The sequence below is a fragment of the Nicotiana tabacum genome, chromosome 1 (assembly GCF_000715075.1).
Source record: "Nicotiana tabacum cultivar K326 chromosome 1, ASM71507v2, whole genome shotgun sequence".
In the NCBI taxonomy this organism is placed as follows: domain Eukaryota; kingdom Viridiplantae; phylum Streptophyta; class Magnoliopsida; order Solanales; family Solanaceae; genus Nicotiana; species Nicotiana tabacum.
In genome coordinates this window covers 41133750-41152141 of record NC_134080.1, presented here as the reverse complement: position 1 = coordinate 41152141, position 18392 = coordinate 41133750, and the positions used below count along the sequence as shown (strand labels likewise).

Here is an 18392-nt window from a genome sequence, read left to right as displayed (position 1 = left end):
GAGAACGTGAGCTTCCTAGCTGCTGTGTTGCTATCCGCCTCTACTGGTTGAGCCTTCTCCATTTCAGTACACTTTGAAGCTTGCATGACAGTTAGTGCACTCCCCATTCCAGTCATTCAGTGGACTAATTGTATTTGACCTATTGTTTGTGAAATCCCCGACTCTGATATTACAATTATTTCTCCTTCTGCCGCCTCCGGTTTAGCTGGCGATGCCGTTATCTGTGATTTCCATCGAGTCATCATGATGAGCGTACGTTAGCTATCCCTGCGTAACGTGCGCCTTCGGAGTGAGCATGACTCTTCTAAAGATTACACTGCTTTCATAGTCGGGGCATCCCTCGGGAATGCACGCCTTGCGTGAGTCTTGATTGGGCCGGCACATGTACCCTTTGTTTAGACAACGTGTCCCAGTTTTAACGTGCCTATAATCATTGACAAAATTGGTTCAATGGAGGGCACTGATAGTAGTAATTTAATAAAGGTATTGTAGTAGATGTTTAATTTCATCTCGTCAATCATATTTTTTGAGGTATATCTTAATTTGCATAAATCTTTAAATAATATTTAAATAATTTGAAAAGAAAATAAATTACTTTAACATACACTCCTTACTTATTTTTCTTGTAATTTTGTCATTTACTATATCATTTTATTTATGCATAAATTTAAGGGAAAAAGTAAATTCAAGAAAATAACTAATTTACGAGTTTAGCCTCTCACTCGGTCACCACCTCCTACGTCGCCGTTTATTTTGCGTATGGACCTTTTCCAACCGTCTCTCTTTCTCTCACACACACATGCAAAAACTGCCATACAATGCAAGCAAAGGTTTCTCATTTCCCCATTTCACATTCTCACTTCTCTCTTTTTCACACACTCACACAGAGTAATACACACTGACATTACAGCAACATGATACATAAAATTTTCTGTACATGTTTATACACCATTTAAGTTTGAAATTTACTGAAGAATTTGGAGTTTTTTTCTCCTTCTAGCCTGAAAATGGCAGGAAACGAATGGATAAACAGTTACCTTGAGGCGATCCTGGACGTAGGTCCGCCGATCAACGATCCAAAATCATCGTCGCTGTTGTTAAGGGAAAGAGGTCGGTTCAGTCCCGCTCGTTACTTCGTCGAGGAAGTCATCACTGGTTTCGATGAAACCGATCTTCACCGCTCTTGGGTTCGCGTAAGTCCTCCTTTACCGGCCATTCTAATGGTCCTACTCATTAAATTTATACAAGTGTATTTATGTTTGTGCACAAGATATGGAAATTGAAGCAGATAGAGAATTACATTTTTTTTTTGGGCCGAATGAAATGCATATTTAATGACATGAGTATTAAGTTTAGATCTCTTGAAATTGTTGTGTCACAGGCTTCGTCAATTCGGGATTCGCAGGAGAGGAATACAAGATTGGAAAACATGTGCTGGAGGATTTGGAATTTGACTCGCAAGAAGAAACAGGTTCTTAATTAGGAATATTATATCCCTGGTTGTACTTTTAGTTCACTTGTTTTTTTTTTTTGTTTTTTTTTTTTATTGGTTAAAATTTTTTGATTTCATTAGTTCTTTGACTTCACTTAATTGCATCATCTTTCAATTTGATGAGTTTATGACTAAAAGTCAGTGATGGTTATTCACACGCAATGTATAAGTGATACCATTTATGTTGTTTAATAGTATCAAATACCATTATGAATGTCACTCTACTAGATTTATTTTATGTTTAGAACTTTGCCTGTATCTTAGTGAGAAACATTTTGAAACCATAGCAATGCCAATAATATTATTCAGGCAAATTTCTTGCCCATCGTATGACATCTTTATCCAGTTTGTAGTATATATCAAGTTAGGAAAATGTGATAAACCTGTATTGTCCAATTGATTCCCTTCATATAGAGTTTATGAATTTGTACATTCTTAATCTCAAGTCACTAAAAGCTGGACAGCTGCTATAACAGTTACCAACTTGCAAATTACACTGGACAGTGTGGTAGCTCTCATTTGCTACCACTTGCTCTGGTTATTGTCAATATCCTTGGTTACTGAGACATGCTCTCTTTACCATTGTATAATTGGTTCAATCAGAAAGTAATGTCTGCCCTTGCTATGATATTTGCAGCTTGAAGGGGAAGAAGCTCAGCGTGTGGCGAAAAGGCATCGTGAACGTGAAAGGGCACGTAGAGAGGCAATTGTTGATATGTCAGACTTATCGGATGGGGAAAAGGTAGATATGGTTGGTGACCTCTCAGCTCATGGTGATAGTGTCCGAGGAAGAATGTCCAGGGTCAGCTCTGTTGATGCGATGGCAAATTGGGCTAATCAATACATGGAAAAGAAACTTTACATTGTGTTGATAAGGCATGATTCTTTTTAGTTTCTGAGATCTTATGTTTTAATGTATTCCATAATTAATACACTTCGGGTCCTAAGAGTAAGTTGAAGTGTCTTCATATTATCAATTCTGTCTAACAGAAACCTTACTGCAGTCTTCATGGCTTAATAAGGGGAGAAAACATGGAGCTTGGTCGGGATTCTGACACGGGTGGCCAAGTAACTTCGATATTTTCTTTGAACAACACTTTGTTGGCACAGTTACTCATATAACTATTATCTGCTACATCGTCTTAACTTTTTGATGCTCTGTGTCAGTATGTGTTTCTGTTTCTTGAAGTTGGTTTTAAGTTTTTCATTTTTCAACTCAGGTCAAGTATGTTGTGGAATTAGCTAGAGCTTTAGGCGTGATGCCTGGAGTTTATCGTGTTGATTTGTTGACAAGACAAGTATCAGCACCTGATGTAGATTGGACTTATGGTGAACCAACAGAAATGCTAAATCTAATAGACTCTTCAGATACCATGCATGAAGTAGGAGAGAGTGGTGGTGCCTACATCATCCGCATACCATTTGGCCCAAAAGATAAATATGTCCCAAAAGAGTTACTTTGGCCTCATATTCCTGAATTTGTTGATGGTGCACTTAGTCATATAGTCCAGATGTCGAAGGTTCTAGGCGAGCAAACTGGTAGCGGGCAGCCACTTTGGCCTGTTGTAATCCATGGACACTATGCAGATGCCGGTGAGTCCGCTGCTCTTCTGTCGGGGGCTTTAAATGTACCGATGGTTTTAACTGGCCATTCACTTGGACGAGACAAGCTCGAACAACTACTAAAGCAAGGACGGCAACCAAAAGAGGAGATAAACGCAACTTACAAAATAATGCGGCGTATAGAGGCTGAAGAGTTGTCTCTTGATGTGTCTGAGATGATAATTACTAGTACACAGCAGGAAATAGAAGAACAATGGAATCTCTATGATGGATTTGATCCAAAGTTAGAACGCAAACTTAGGGCAAGAATGAAACGAAATGTCAGTTGCTATGGCAGATTTATGCCTCGCGCAATGGTGAGCCACTTTTTCTTTTCCTTTAGATTTAGTTCTGTCTTCACTGTACTTAAAATATGCTCTCTTTCTTTTCGTATAATCTGTTCCAAAGACTTTCTTGAGCTCGTTATTCTTGCATCATCTTTGTATCTTTATCTAGTTATTTTCTTTGCCCTTTTGTGTATATATTTACTTTGTTATTTTACTTTGGCAGGTGATTCCTCCAGGAATGGAATTTCACCATATTGTTCCACATGAAGGTGACATGGATGGAGAAACCGAAGGGAATGAACATAATGTTGGGAATGCAGATCCGCCTATTTGGTTGGAGGTTTCAATCACTATCTTCCTTGAATCTATCATCCTCTATGTTGAAGATTTATGTGGCTCCTTTTTATATTTTTGCTTCAACCAGTCATCTACTTAACATTGTGAAGATTTGATGTAGGTCCTAACTCAATTATAATTCTTTGACAGGTCATGCGCTTCTTTACCAATCCACACAAGCCTATGATACTTGCTCTTGCCAGGCCTGACCCAAAGAAAAACTTAATCACTCTAGTCAAGGCATTTGGAGAGTGCCGACAGTTGAGAGAGCTTGCAAACCTCGTAATTACCAATTTCCCCAATACATCAATATTTTAAAGCCTATTTTGCGGTTTAATTATAGTTCTTTTTGTAATATTCTTCTATTATGTACCATTGCAGACATTAGTGATGGGAAATCGTGATGTAATTGATGAAATGTCCGGTACAAATTCATCTGTCCTTGTTTCAATACTTAAATTGATCGACAAGTATGATTTATATGGTCAAGTTGCATATCCTAAGCATCACAAGCAATCTGATGTTCCGGAAATATATCGTTTGGCTGCAAAATCAAAGGTAGAGCAGCAAATTACATTAATATCTGTGATCTTGGTGTAAGCTGTTTGTATAGCTTGTTCCCACATAATCTTTTTCCCCTACCGAACTTCCATTCTTTTATCTCTGATTATACAGTGTTACCCCGTCTAACCTCCAGATTGAACACGCATGAATCACTTCATTGTTTATTTGTTTCTGAAGATAGACCACTCACTTATAGTAAATCACGTGATGATATGACATATCCTCGTGTTAGACCTTTCTCATGATACGAAGACTAGATGGAAGTTTTGGATTGTGGAGCAGAAGTGAAAAGTAGTCGCAATAGTTGAAAGTGTCTGCTGCCTCAGCTTTCATGAGGGCTTAGTGTTCAGATTGCTGCTTCAGTTACAGGGACCTAAGAATTGATTTCAAAATCTGTCTACTTCATGATAGGCTGTAATTCTTAAGGTTACTATAATACGATGCAATATGCTTAGAAAAGACAGGTATAAAATGAACAATGACCGGGTGAAAAATGACAAACTGAACGCTTTTCAGTTTCATAGCGACAGTAATGTTTTTTTCACATAGTTATAGTAGCTGAGAATGCCAAAAGGAGGAAGGTTGTCTGAACGTTTACATGGCGGGAATTAACCTCATATCTTTTCGTTAAATTTTCACTTGTCAATATCACAATTTTGCAGGGGGTGTTCATCAATCCAGCATTCATTGAACCATTTGGACTCACTTTGATTGAGGTGCTTGTTGTGTTTTCTTTTTCGTAGTTTAACAGATTTATGGTGTATTTGCTTATTCCATTTGCAAACTGATGTCTCATATTCAAACAGGCAGCAGCTCATGGTTTGCCCATCGTTGCCACAAAAAATGGTGGTCCTGTTGACATTCACCGGGTTTGTCTCTTGATGGAGCTAACTTATTGCTTGAGGGACTTTTTTGTTTGTCTATTGGAGCTGAATTTAGAAGTCATGTTAGTGTTCGAGGTCTGACTATTAACTTCATTTCAGGTGCTTGACAATGGTTTGCTAGTTGACCCACATGATCAACATTCTGTGGCTGATGCGCTTTTAAAGCTAGTAGCTGATAAGCAACTTTGGGCAAGATGTAGGGGTAGCGGATTGCGAAATATACATCTCTTCTCTTGGCCAGAGCACTGTAAGACGTACTTAGCGCGAGTGATGTCTTGCAAACAAAGGCAGCCAAGATGGAAACGAAATGAGGATCAGTCTTCTGATTCGGAACCAGATTCACCTGGAGATTCCTTGAGAGATATTAAAGATCTATCTTTAAGCTTGAAGCTCTCATTGGACGGGGATAAAAATGAGAAAAGAGGTACTTCAGTGACTGCCCTGGATTTCGTGGAAAATGCCAGCAAAAAGAAGAGTCAATTGGATGATGTGGTCTCACCACTGCCAGTAAGTAGGCCCATGGAGAAAGCAGAGCAAAGTAAGTTTTCACTGTCAAGGAGAAGGAAGCTAGTTGTGATTGCTGCGGATTGTGATACCATAGCTGGTTTGGCAGATATTACCAAAATAATTACTGAGACTGTCAAGAAGGATAATAGTGCTTCACACTGTGGCTTTATCTTGTCTACAGCCTTGACCATTACTGAGGTGCAGTCATTTTTGGAGTTGGCAAAGTTCAAACCATATGACTTTGATGCTTATATCTGCAATAGTGGTGGGGAGGTTTATTATCCATGTTTAAATTCTGAAGAGAAATCTTCGGGGCCTCCTTTTACAATAGATTCAGATTATCAATCTCACATTGATTATCGTTGGGGTGGAGAAGATCTGAGGAAAACTATAATTCGTTGGGCAGATTCTTTAAATGACAAAGTTAAAAACAAAGCTGAGATAGCTATAAAAGAGATTGACTCAGCATCTTCACATTGCTATTCTTTCAGAATAAATGATCAATCATTAGTAAGTTCACCTCCTCATAAAAGCATCTCTGTGTGGCAATACTACCTCTAAGTGTTCAACTCATCTAAGTAACTCTAATGTTCTGAGTTTGATCTCCTCTTTAGGTTCCTCCTGTGAAGGAAGTTAGGAGATTGTTGAGAATTCAGGCGCTAAGATGCCATGCAATATATTGCCAAAGTGGTAGCAGGCTAAACGTGATCCCTGTTCTCGCTTCAAGAACACAAGCCCTCAGATAATTTCCTGCCCATCTTCTTTCTCCTTCAAAACTTTCTTTTTAACAAATTTTCACAGTGCTAGTATCAAATTGTCAATCCTTTTAGGCGTGAATCTTGAGTCTTAATTTTGACTTTACAGGTTAGCTAAGTGGTAAAATTTGTCTAAGGATCTTGACTTTACTAGATATTTACTTTTGATTTTGACTAAGAAGTGAGGTGAGATTGAAGATATCTTGAAGAAAAAAGGGATTTATTTCTGAAGACCTAATAAAGGATTTTCCCTACAACTCCCCTTTTGTCTCCTTGATTATGCTTTGAAATTCTGAGGATTACATAGTAGGGGAACAGCAACTAGCTTTCTCCATTGCATAAATGACTTCAGTTTTCAACATGTATTTTAGGTGGAAATACAAGGTTAAAAAGTTCATAGGAGTAAACCTCGCACCTTTTGTTGGACCAAATGCATTGTTTCTCTTCTAGTCCTCAGCTGCCATTCATTTGCATATTCAACATCCCTTATTTCTATTAAGAATTTATCTTGTCGTACACTTACATTAGGTTAGGTTTTTGATAGAAGTCCTTCTAGTGTATTCGGAGATTTGCATGTTAACAAAAACTGTAAAATCTCTACTGTAAGAGAACCTCTAGCTTGTCCTAGAACACTATGTTGGAAAAAGCGAGTCCGGCTGACAAAATGGATATAGATGATTCATATAGCCGAGCCGACCCCAATTAGTCAGAGATTAAGGTCTGGCAATTAATTTTGTTGTTGTGATCACTTCTTTTATATGCATAAGTAAAAGCTATATTAACTATTGACTTTACATTCAGGTACATGTTCATTCGATGGGGCATAAACTTGTCAAATCTTGTGGTTTTTGTCGGAGAAAGTGGAGACACGGATTATGAATTATTACTTGGAGGAATACACAAAACTGTAGTATTGAAGGGAGTTTGCAGCGATGCCTCTAAAGTTCACTCAAACAGGAACTACCCTCTGGAACATGTTTTGCCAGCCAAGAACCCTAGCATTGTTGAATGTGGAAGTTGCAGCAATGAGGACATTAGTGTAGCACTAAATAACCTTGGATTTCTTTAGGGGCTAGATGACCAGTTCTGCTCCTGTGTCTTGTTGCATTCATGTAGTTTTCTGGATAATGTGTAAGAGATAATGTTTTTGATTTTCTTTAGGAAGCCAAGTTTAGTTTTATATTAGTGCTCCTCCAATCCCCACCCAAACACCAGGGTGGTATAATTAGTGTGTATTGTTTGATATTAGTAACTGCAATTGCAATTCTGTAAACGAAATAAGGCCAACAATACCCTTAACGTATTGAAAATAGCTCAAAAATATCCTCCGTTAATTTATTGGTCCGCAAATGCCCCTAACGTTTGTTTTTGGGCTCAAACTTACCTCTGTATCTAACAGAACTAACCTGGTCATTTTTTTGACTTTAACTTCGCCATGTGTCATTTTTTTAACCCGCCACATGTATTATTTGTATTAAATAAAACTCACATATATATTATACATTAATATTTTAATATATATTTTACATAGATTATTATTTTTAGGATAAATTCACCGGTTAACGCCGGAGGATTCTCTTGCCTGATATTATCTGATGACTGCACAAGTCTATGAGAGAATTTGATTGCAGACTCTTGCCTGGCTAAAATAGAAACCTATGTCCCTGAACATTGTGATAACTATTTCTCATATCAATATTATCATAGGGATGAACAGAAACAGATTTCAAACATTGCTTGATATTTCTCATAATCGATATTTAAATTGTTTGATCTTCATATATACGTGTAGGTTGTGACATTGCAGGCAGAGTTAGCTTATGTTCAAGCCCGTCTTTCCACCATGCAATATGCTTCTTCAGAAGTGGCAGAAACGACGTAATCTTGCCAAAGGCAGCCCATATATTATCATCTGAACCAAATAAAATTGTTTCTTCTGTAGGATATAGTCCAACCTCGTTCTATGCGGAAGAAGCTAGCACCGGCTTCTTCATGTGAGGTCTCAAAAGCAGGCAATGGAATCCTCCAGCGTTAGCCAGTGTAGTTTTCCATCATTAATGAACAACTACACCGTATTATTTCTCCTAAAAATAATATCATGTAAAATATTAATGTATAATATAGATGTGGGCTTAATTTAATACAAATAATACACATGGCGGGTTAAGAAAATGCCACATGGCAAAGTTAAAGTCAAAAAATTGACCTGGTTAGTTCTGTTAGATATAGGGGCAAGTTTGAGCCCAAAAACAAACGTTAGGGACATTTGTGGACCAATAGGTTAACGGAGAGTATTTTTGAGCCATTTCCAATACGTTAGGGGTATTTCTGGCCCTTTTCCCTTCTGTAAAATGACTGAGCCACAATACAATATAAGATAAAATTCAAGTTCTATTTGTGTTCGTTATATGGAACGTAAAGAGCTCACAAGTTGTTGGAACGAAATGAAAAGATATGATGTTATTAGCAGCAAAAAAGGATTCGGTTACCTATCAACAAAGAGGCAAAACATGGGTCATATTTTTTTTTTTTTGGGCATAATATTTAATTTTTAGAGCATTATATAAACATATAAAACATATTAAAATAAGTAAAATAAAAAGACGGCGAATTTTGTCAATTAGGAGGAGGATAATTTGCGCCGTAAATATAACCATATGAAAACTACATGCTGCAACAGCGAGAATTTGCGATTATTTAAATTTCAAACTTTATAATGTACATTGACTAGTTTATATTGCCTCTCCTTCTCCTATCCTAGACACCTAATCTGAATATTTTGTGAATGTCAAATCTCTGCCTGATGTAATATTTCTGATTATATTTTTATTACATATTCTTTCTGGGAAAATCAGCAACTGCTGTTATTATGAAAATCAAAGTAAAGTATTAATTCTATATTGATGTAGTGTGTATGCCAGTGCTGCAATAGTAGTGATGAATCAAGACCGTGGTCCTAGACATTATTAGCATTAGCTTCGTGTGTTAACTTCTATATCAAGTTAATTAATAGAAATTGTAAGTGTACGTTTAACTTTGCCTTGCTCGATATTATCAAGTGAAGTTAATCAGTCTAATCTCACGTTGATGCAGTTTTACTTAACTCCGTATCACTAGGCGTTAAGAATGGTAGGCAGATTATATTGTTGAGCCTTCTACAAAAATGGATAATAAGTGATTCTGAAAACAGAAAAATGGGTTAATTAATGAACAATCACCTTTGTAAAACAAACTCTTTCACTGCCAAACATCACAAAATTAATTACTCTAATTAATTAGAACATTACAAAGACAAATTAATAATATATTAATTTTTTACATGACCAATCGTAGATTAAAACTATTTCTGCGCAGGAATCGATTTAAGTGTAATATTGCAAAATGTAAACCACAACAAATAAGTTAGTGTTACGAAGTAATACTTGATCATGGGGTGTCTCCAGAATTATCTCTAAGGACGTTGATTCCATTTCATTCTAAGAAGAAACACAAAGATAAGTGTATTCATTGAATTGTTGTAAAAATCGAGAGTGAGTAAGTTTTTTGGTGCGGCAAACTATATAAAAAATCAAGTAATTAATTTGAGATAACATCACACCGTGGAGAATATCTAAATTTGTCATATATATATAAAAGTCTCAGTTATTTACTAGACTTGTACTTCCTTCTCCTTAACAATGGCTAATGCTTCATCACTATTCTATCCCTCTCTTTTCCTCCTACTATTGCTCGCCTCTCTCCATATCCAATTCCCTAATCTTTTCCGGTCTTCTTCTTCTTCCACTCAACATAAGGTATAAAATATTAGTGTGTATTTACTTCGTCATTTTTTATGTTTCTAATTATATTCGTTTGGTCTCTTTATTCATTATAGAAGGTGCAAAACTATGGAAAATTTGGGCAGATTGAGGAAGGATTGGCAAGAGCTAGAGCAGCTATACGTGAAGCAGCTAAGAGACGGACTTATATTTTCTATGAAAATGGGAGTTCCATTCCAACAGGATCTGTCTACAGAAATCCTTACGCCTTTTATCAGTTAAGCTTTCATGTTGTTCTTCTGCTTTTCTTTTATCTAGTCGTAACCTAACGAATAGAAAGGGGAGACCCGGAGCAATGGCAAAGTTGTCTCTATATGACGTTTAGGTCACGGGGTTCGAGCCGTAAAAGCAGCCACTAATGCATGTATTAGGGTAGACTGTTTATATTAACCCCTTGGGGTACGACCTTCTCCGGACCCTATGGGAACACGTACAGGATGCCTTATGCACCGGGTTACCTTTTGTCCTACCTAACGAGTAGGATTATTTAGAATTTTATTTATTTTGCATAGATTCTCTTAAGAAAAGTATTTGAATTGGAAAATGAAAAATACAACTATATTGATTAAATTAAAAAGAAATAAAAGAGAAATATACATATACATAAATCATTTTGTCATCTAGGAGTCTAGGACATAAGGGTGTGGCCAATGAAGAGAGTAAAAATTATAGAAAATCAGAGTTCAATCTCCAACCGTGATATATAGGTGCATGATCATTTCTTGCATCGGATGGGAGAAAACATTTTATTGCAGGTATATAAGTTGATCCGAAAATCACCATTATTAAAAAAATACAAGTCATTTTATCACTCAAGAGCTTGGGGTATGGCTTTACTAAAGAATCAACACAATCAAAATCTGAACAGAGAAGTCAAAAAGATGATCTTTTTGTCCATACAAAAGGCCTTTAAGTTAGATACGCTCCATTCTTTGATTGATACAGAAGCTTATACAATTGACCCAAGGGTAAAGTTTGCATGGGAGGAAGTGCGATAACCTTTATTCATGTTAGTACATGTACGAGATTTTCTCAGTTAATAGAGTCAAATTAATTTGAAAACATTTTTTTCTTAATGTAGCTTCAATTTATTGAGTAAAACGAAAAGGGTGTATGGCTCAAGTTCATTATGATGCCTTTTATGTTATGTTGTCTATTTTGATTGATTATAGGCTATAGCTTGGAAAGATAGTGACAACCACAAAATTGTAAATAAAAAATATAGTACAAACTCCTTCTAAGCCCTAAAAGACAAATCATAGAGAATATTCGAAAGAATATTCCTAATGCCCCCTAATGGACCTATATTACTGTAAAATTCGTACAATCTCATGTTCGCTTGTCTGTCGTCCCCTGCAGAACGTCGAGCTACGAAAAATTCTTCGCTTGTCGTATTCTCGTCCAAATTTAGACCCATACAAATACATGAAAATGTAACGTGGTCGGATAATATTTAAGACAAACACAAAAGTTTTGATCACAAAATTTGGGAAGCAAAAGGCGACCCATTTTAATTTGGGTAGAAATTGAAGATAGCACTTTTCAGGTTAATGTTAATAGAAACTCAATGATTGTTTCAAAACTAAACCTTAGTCATTTATTTAAGACACTTTTATTTTTTCCGTTTTATCATTTTGATCCCGATACTCTATGGAGTTTCATCCCAACATTTATAATTTTTAAAACACACTATTTTAAACCCTTCCGGCCTCGTGTGTACTTCAAACGCACGAAGTGGATCATACAACAACAACAACAACCCAGTATAATCTCACTTAGTGGGGTCTGCGGAGGGTAGTGTGTACGCAGACCTTACCCCTACCATGAGGTAGAGAGGCTGTTTCCAAATAAACCTCCGGCATCCTTCCCTCCAAGAACTTCCCACCTTGCTCTTGGGAAGACTCGAACTCACAACCTCTTGGTTCCCACCTTGCTCTTGGGAAGACTCGAACTCACAACCTCTTGGTTGGAAGTGGAGGTTGTTTACCATCAAAGCAACTCCTCTTGTCTACGTCATATTTTTAATGATAAATCATTATTTTTTTCACTTTAATTTCAACAATTTTAATTTTCGTTTTCTTTTTGCACTCTTCTTGTCCAGCTATCTTCATTTTTTCAGCAGAAACAATAGGAGTTTCTGCCTTCAATTACCAGCGACACCATCGCCGTGAACAATTAAAAACCACCCGTCTCTCGGTTTCAGAGATTTTTGTCCAACGCCGCTACCGGCTGCTTCAAATTTATCATATGAACCACTTTGAACACCTTTCCTCCATTGATTTATGCCAATGCACCACCACTTAAATTCCTCAATATCCTCATATGTCCACATATTTTACATTGTACACCCACCCAACCACAAAGACCTTCATCAACCACTCTTCACCCTCTAAAACCACCATATCTCCACGGTAAACTGCCAAAAAAAATTAGATCTTCAGCTTCTCTCCATCAAATAAAAATTCACCATTATATATCGAGTCCACCACCTGAAAAATCATTAGTCCTGAAACGATTGTTACCCAAAATAGATTCAACACTGCAGTGACCATAGATCTAGATCATCTGAGAAACACTAATGGGGGTTGCTCTTAGAAATGGGTTCTTAATATTTTTTCTGAAATTTTGATTGAAATTTTGTGAAAACAAATAGGGGAAAAAACGGGAAAGGCATAAGGGGAGAAAGAGAAAAGAAATAGAGGAGGTGTGGGGAAAGAACGGGAGATGGCTGTTGTGGTTATTGAAATTGGGTTATTTTGTTAAGATGCAATCTTGGTAAATTGAGTTCTAGTCCTCTTAGTTTTTAGTTGGTCTTTTTAGTCTAGTTGTTGTTGTCTCATTTGTGAGTCGACACGTGTCTTGTCCTTTTTCTGAAATAGCCGTTAGTCATAGTACCTAGGCTGTCTACTGTTCATTGGTTTTGGAATCTTCACAGCTGTTAAAGAATGGGAGTATATATCTTAGCTGAGTCACTGTAAAAGGGATAGGAATGAAAAATCTTATTGGTTCTTATTTTAAATTCTCTTTTTGTTCTTTTTATCTTATTCAAATAGCTATTAGGCTACAATGGCAATTGCAGAAAGAGAATAAGACATGGGGGGAGGGGGTGGGGAAAAGAAGAAAGAGGAGTCCCTTTTTGTTTTTTATTATTATTTTTTGTCTTTTTATTTTCCTTTTTATTTTTTCTATTTATTTTAATTATTTTTAGTCTAAGTTTTAATGTTTACGTTCGTTGTTGTACGCGTGAAGTCCAACTCCGTTATTAAGTTGCCATGGTCAATGATCGGAGGGATTTTAGGTAGTGTGTTTTAACAACTATAAGTGTTTGAATGAAACTCCATAGAGTATCGGAATCGGGATGACAAAACGGACAAATAGAAATTTTTGTTAGGCTATTCTGCCTTTTTTTAATGTGAAAATAAATTTGAAACAATAATACTCCTAGTTAACACACAAAGAGTTAAAATTTTAGTACAATGCACTGAAGTTCGAAACTTTTACGTGTGAAACTTCAGCACACTGTGACGGAGGTTAGAACTTTTACAAGTGAGTTCTAAATTAATCACTAAACTCATCATATTCTAAAATGTACCTAAAGAAGTCGCAAAACAAATTGTGCTTTTACATGTAGTGAGTTTTGAACTCCAACACACTAAGCTAGAGTTTCACGTAGTGATGGCAAAATAGATTAAAAATAAATAAATTATTCATCCATATTATCCACTAAATAATAAGTTGGATAATGAATTTTTTAAAAACGGATCAAATATGGATAAGAACCATATTATCCACTTAGAAAATGGATAATCGATGGATTGTTGGGTTTTTAAGCTATATAAATGCTTATAAGAGGGTGAATGAGAAATAGAGGGGAAAATGAAATATTTGAGTAATATCTGAGTTTCCCTCCTTGATAAAAGAATTTTGTCCCATATTGAAAGAGGAAGAGGTTTTTGATGGGTATATAAGCAATTGCTCTTCTTCTAGCTTTTAAAAAGTTGAGAAGAAGGCAAGTCTCGCACTGTCATCGTCGCTCGGCTTCGGTCAAATGATTGATTGATTAATTTTTTGGACCAAATTTATTTGTTAATAGTAAAATAGTAACAGAAATGTAATTAAATATCCGTTTTAATAAAAAAACATATTAATATTAAATCCAACGATCCGTTATCAGTTTTCCGTTTTTCAGTTTTGTAACTGAAAATTAACCTCCCTCTTCAATTCTCGGTTTATTAGTGCATAAATTAGCCATTCATATTATGGCATTTATGCTATGGCCGTTTTGCATAAACAACTATTCTGAAGAGTTGCAACTCTTCAGTTTTCAGTCCAACATTGGCTATAAATACAAGTCCATTCTCTCAGAATTTCCATACGATTTTCTGAGTTATCCTCCTTTCTTCTGCATTGTTTTATCTTCAAAGAAAGCAACATTAAGTGTGATTTGCTACTGAACTTTGTGTTCGCTGAAACACTCGGGTTTGAAGTGTCACTACACCAATGTGTAATTCGTTCTATCCTGGAAGGAAATAATCCATAACCTTGGGTACTAGGAGGGGATTAAATTCCTTAAGGAAACACTGTGAATTCAGTGGGCTCGGATTAACTTTTATTTCTTTACATTTTCTGTTTATATGGTATTTTATTTTTTCCAGAATTATTGGGTTTAATTTTTATATTTGTAAAGACTCAATTGGGGATTTCTCAAGCTTGGGAGACTAGGAATTCTTCCAAAAGTGATCATATTCAAAAGCCATGGATAATATGATTATCCATATTATCCTCCAATTAACCTATTTTCTATCCGTATTAAATATGAATGAGGCCGAATAATTTATCCGTTTTGACCCGCTTATATTCGACCCAACCGGCCCGTTTGACACCATTAAATACACATGTAGTAAATTTTGAATACGAGCGCACTGTGCTAGAGTTTTTTCCCCGTGTTTTAGCTAGTGATATTTTTCATTAAATTTTATTATTTGTATTGAAAATTGGCTATATTTTAGTTACATGGCGTTTGGTGGCTACATATTAACACGCCAAAAAAGTGGACAGGGCAGAGGCGGCCTATGTTATATAACGAGGGTTCACTAGCATCCGTAGTGTTCCGAAAAAATTCTATGTATATATTGATATGCCTTTACAAAATAGTAATGCATATTAGTAGTGGCACCCTGTATATAAAATAAATTTTTGTTGAATGTAATGTGCACCCGTTACCTCTAAATCTTGGGCTCACCTCTGGAATATAGACTACGCAATTTTTACTCTATTTAGGACGATTGGGGTGGTTACTTATTTCGGATCAATTATGCCTCCCCCCTCCCATCTTCTTGAGCCTAGAGTCTTTCGGAAATAACTTTTTTAATCCCTCGGGATAGAGGTAAGGTCTACATACTCACAAAGGCAGATCCATAATTTGAACTTTATTGGTTCAGATTATTCTATTATATCTCATGTAATTTAATGGGTTCAAAATTTATTATTTGTACATATTTTGGACAGAGATACAGAGTATAAGAGGACGCCTCTGCCAGGGGCAGATTTAGGGGGGCGGAAGGGTGTCCACCCGAGCCCTCTTCATCGAAAAATTATGTTGTATATGTAAGACAAAATCTATTCTTTACCTCTATATATTATGTTTTGAATCCCCTTGACACAACCCAAAAGCATAGCTTAGTGGTCAAAGGGGTTCAAAACCTTTGTAAGGTCATTGTAATTCCGAAGTGATAAGGTTCAAATTCTAGCTGGTCTCTACTTACTTAAAACATATCAAATTATTTATGACAGGAGCCACATAGAAATGCAGAAGAGGTTGAAAATATGGGTGTACAAAGAAGGAGAGCCACCACTATTTCACAGAGGACCAATGAAAGAAATATACTCCATCGAAGGGCAATTCATTGATGAAATGGAAAGTGGAGAAAGTCCTTTCCTTACTAACAGTCCTGAGAATGCCACAGCCTTCTTCCTTTCTATCAGCATAGCTAAGGCAGTCAAATACGTTTACAATCCAAGATGCAGTTGTGGTTCTCGTTGGCTGCAGAATATTTTTGTTGATTATGTTAACGTTGTCTCCAACAAGTATCCTTATTGGAGCAGAAGCAATGGTGCTGATCATTTCTATGTTAGCTGCCATGATTGGGTACGTCTCATATATTCTTCTTCCACTAATACTGATTGTCAGTTTTTATTATTACCCTGTCCGTATATAGAAGTTAAACTCTCCAAAATATAAGTCGGGATTGGAAGATCAAACCTTGTGGGCTGACTTCAAGAATCTATTGATTGATTTCTTTTAAGAAGTGGCATTGGTTATTCATAAATTACACTAACTATGTAAAAGTCAATAGATTTGAACTTTGAAGCATGAAAATACGTAAAAGAAGATGATCACTAATAAGAATGTTTTTTTTAAACTCTTAATAGCAATAGTGTCATTAAAATGTGTTACTATATTATTAAAAAGAAGTGTTATATTAATTTAAGCTATATCTATTTTTAGCTCCTTCCTTTCTTTTTTTTTTTAATTTCCCACTCGGTGTCCGGTACCCTCATTGGAGTCCGACGAAATCCGGATTTGCGCCGCATAGGGCACCATTCGAGATGAAACGCTTCTTACCAAGGATATTTCCATACTCAGGACTCGAACCCGAGACCTCTGGTTAAGGGAAGAGCAGCTACATCCGCTGCACTGTATCCTTTGGTGGTAGCTCCTTCCTTTCATGATTAGTGCCTTGAGTTGATAAACTGAAGAGTAGAATATTTCTATCAACCCCTTACCCCTCCCCCCCTCCTCCCCTCCCATACATTGTAGGACATTGAAATTTTTGAGTTAAAGATGGGAGGTTTCAACTATTAGTTTATAAAATAAAATGAAAATAAAGTTTGTCCAATTTTGATGATCTAGTATTGAGGTAAATACTAGTGTAGTTCAAACCTACATCATGTCTAAATAGAACCAATTTGGAGTAATAACATAACGTATAGATACTAACTTCTATTTGTATTTCAGGGACCTGATGCAACCAAAGCCAACCCCAAGCTATTCAAAAATTTTATTAGAGTTCTTTGCAATGCCAACAGTTCAGAAGGATTCATACCATCTAGAGATGTCTCCTTGACAGAAGTAAAAATCATCGATACAGTATCACTTAACCCACCTGAGCTCGGCCAATCACCAACAAATCGTTCAATCCTAGGTTTTTTCGCGGGCGGAGCTCATGGTTACGTGAGAAAACAACTTTTAAAACATTGGAAAGACAGAGATATTGACGTTCAAGTCCATGAATACCTCCCAAAAAACTCGAATTATTTCGAATTAATGGGACGAGCAAAGTTTTGTCTGTGCCCTAGTGGTTATGAAGTAGCAAGTCCTCGAATCGTGGAGTCTATTCATGCAGGATGTGTACCTGTGATTATCTCTGATACTTATGTGTTGCCGTTTAGTGATGTTCTTGATTGGGAGGAATTCTCGATTCAGATATCAGTTGGTCGGATACCTGAACTTAAAGAGATTTTGGAAGGTGTGTCAATGGAAGAGTACTTAAAGAAGCAGAAGATTGTCATGCAAGTAAGGCAACATTTTACATTAAATAGACCAGCTAAGCCTTTTGATTTGTTGCATATGGTACTTCATTCCATTTGGCTTAGAAGGCTCAATGTTAGAGTTCTTGATTAGCAACTGATTGTCTCTCTCAGAATAAGTAATCACTAGATCAATGTATATGATTTTACAAATACTCTCACTCTTGCTATTTTAATTATCTATGTTTTGGGTATGTTTTACTCTCACTCTTGCTATTTTAATTATCTATGTTTTGGGTATGTTTTTGTGTGTGTTTGTTTTTGGTTAGATGAGATAGTCATACACTTCAATATGATAGCAGAGCGGGTAGGGATCCTAGATTCGAGTCTCAATGTTACCCATCAGATATTTCATCTCTCCCAAAAAGAATGATACAATTCGGATTTCGAGAGTCAAACCTTTTAAATTTGATTGCAAATCCGAACATAGAATCTTTAAAGTTTTTTTAAATAAAAAACATATATGGAAACTAAAGAAAAAGTACGTTAAGTCACAATACTTAACGATTTCAAAATATTTAAAAGGCATAAAAAAAAGTGGCGGTCAAAGAACAACT

General features: G+C 36.2%; 2 protein-coding genes across 4 annotated transcripts; both read left to right on the top strand.

The window, feature by feature from the left end:
• Positions 1-785: 785 nt before the first annotated feature.
• LOC107802224 (putative sucrose-phosphate synthase 1) lies at positions 786-7607 on the top strand. 2 transcript variants are annotated; one of them, XM_075250188.1, is made up of 13 exons: positions 786-1193; positions 1382-1471; positions 2130-2368; positions 2497-2560; positions 2713-3411; positions 3605-3721; positions 3868-3999; positions 4099-4275; positions 4944-4997; positions 5088-5150; positions 5265-6182; positions 6287-6410; positions 7225-7607. In XM_075250188.1, the coding sequence occupies exons 1-13, from the start codon at positions 1008-1010 to the stop codon at positions 7494-7496; spliced, it is 3135 nt and encodes a 1044-aa protein (XP_075106289.1). In that variant the 5' UTR covers positions 786-1007; the 3' UTR covers positions 7497-7607. The 2 variants fall into 2 exon arrangements, with proteins under 2 accessions (XP_075106289.1, XP_075106282.1); XM_075250181.1 differs by lacking the exon at positions 6287-6410 and having other exon boundaries at positions 7229-7443.
• Positions 7608-9940: 2333 nt separating this feature from the next.
• LOC107802226 (putative glycosyltransferase At5g20260) lies at positions 9941-17991 on the top strand. 2 transcript variants are annotated; one of them, XM_075250174.1, is made up of 5 exons: positions 9941-10221; positions 10302-10462; positions 15754-15852; positions 16039-16393; positions 17264-17991. In XM_075250174.1, the coding sequence occupies exons 1-5, from the start codon at positions 10105-10107 to the stop codon at positions 17927-17929; spliced, it is 1398 nt and encodes a 465-aa protein (XP_075106275.1). In that variant the 5' UTR covers positions 9941-10104; the 3' UTR covers positions 17930-17991. The 2 variants fall into 2 exon arrangements, with proteins under 2 accessions (XP_075106275.1, XP_016481167.2); XM_016625681.2 differs by lacking the exon at positions 15754-15852 and having other exon boundaries at positions 9947-10221.
• Positions 17992-18392: the final 401 nt, after the last annotated feature.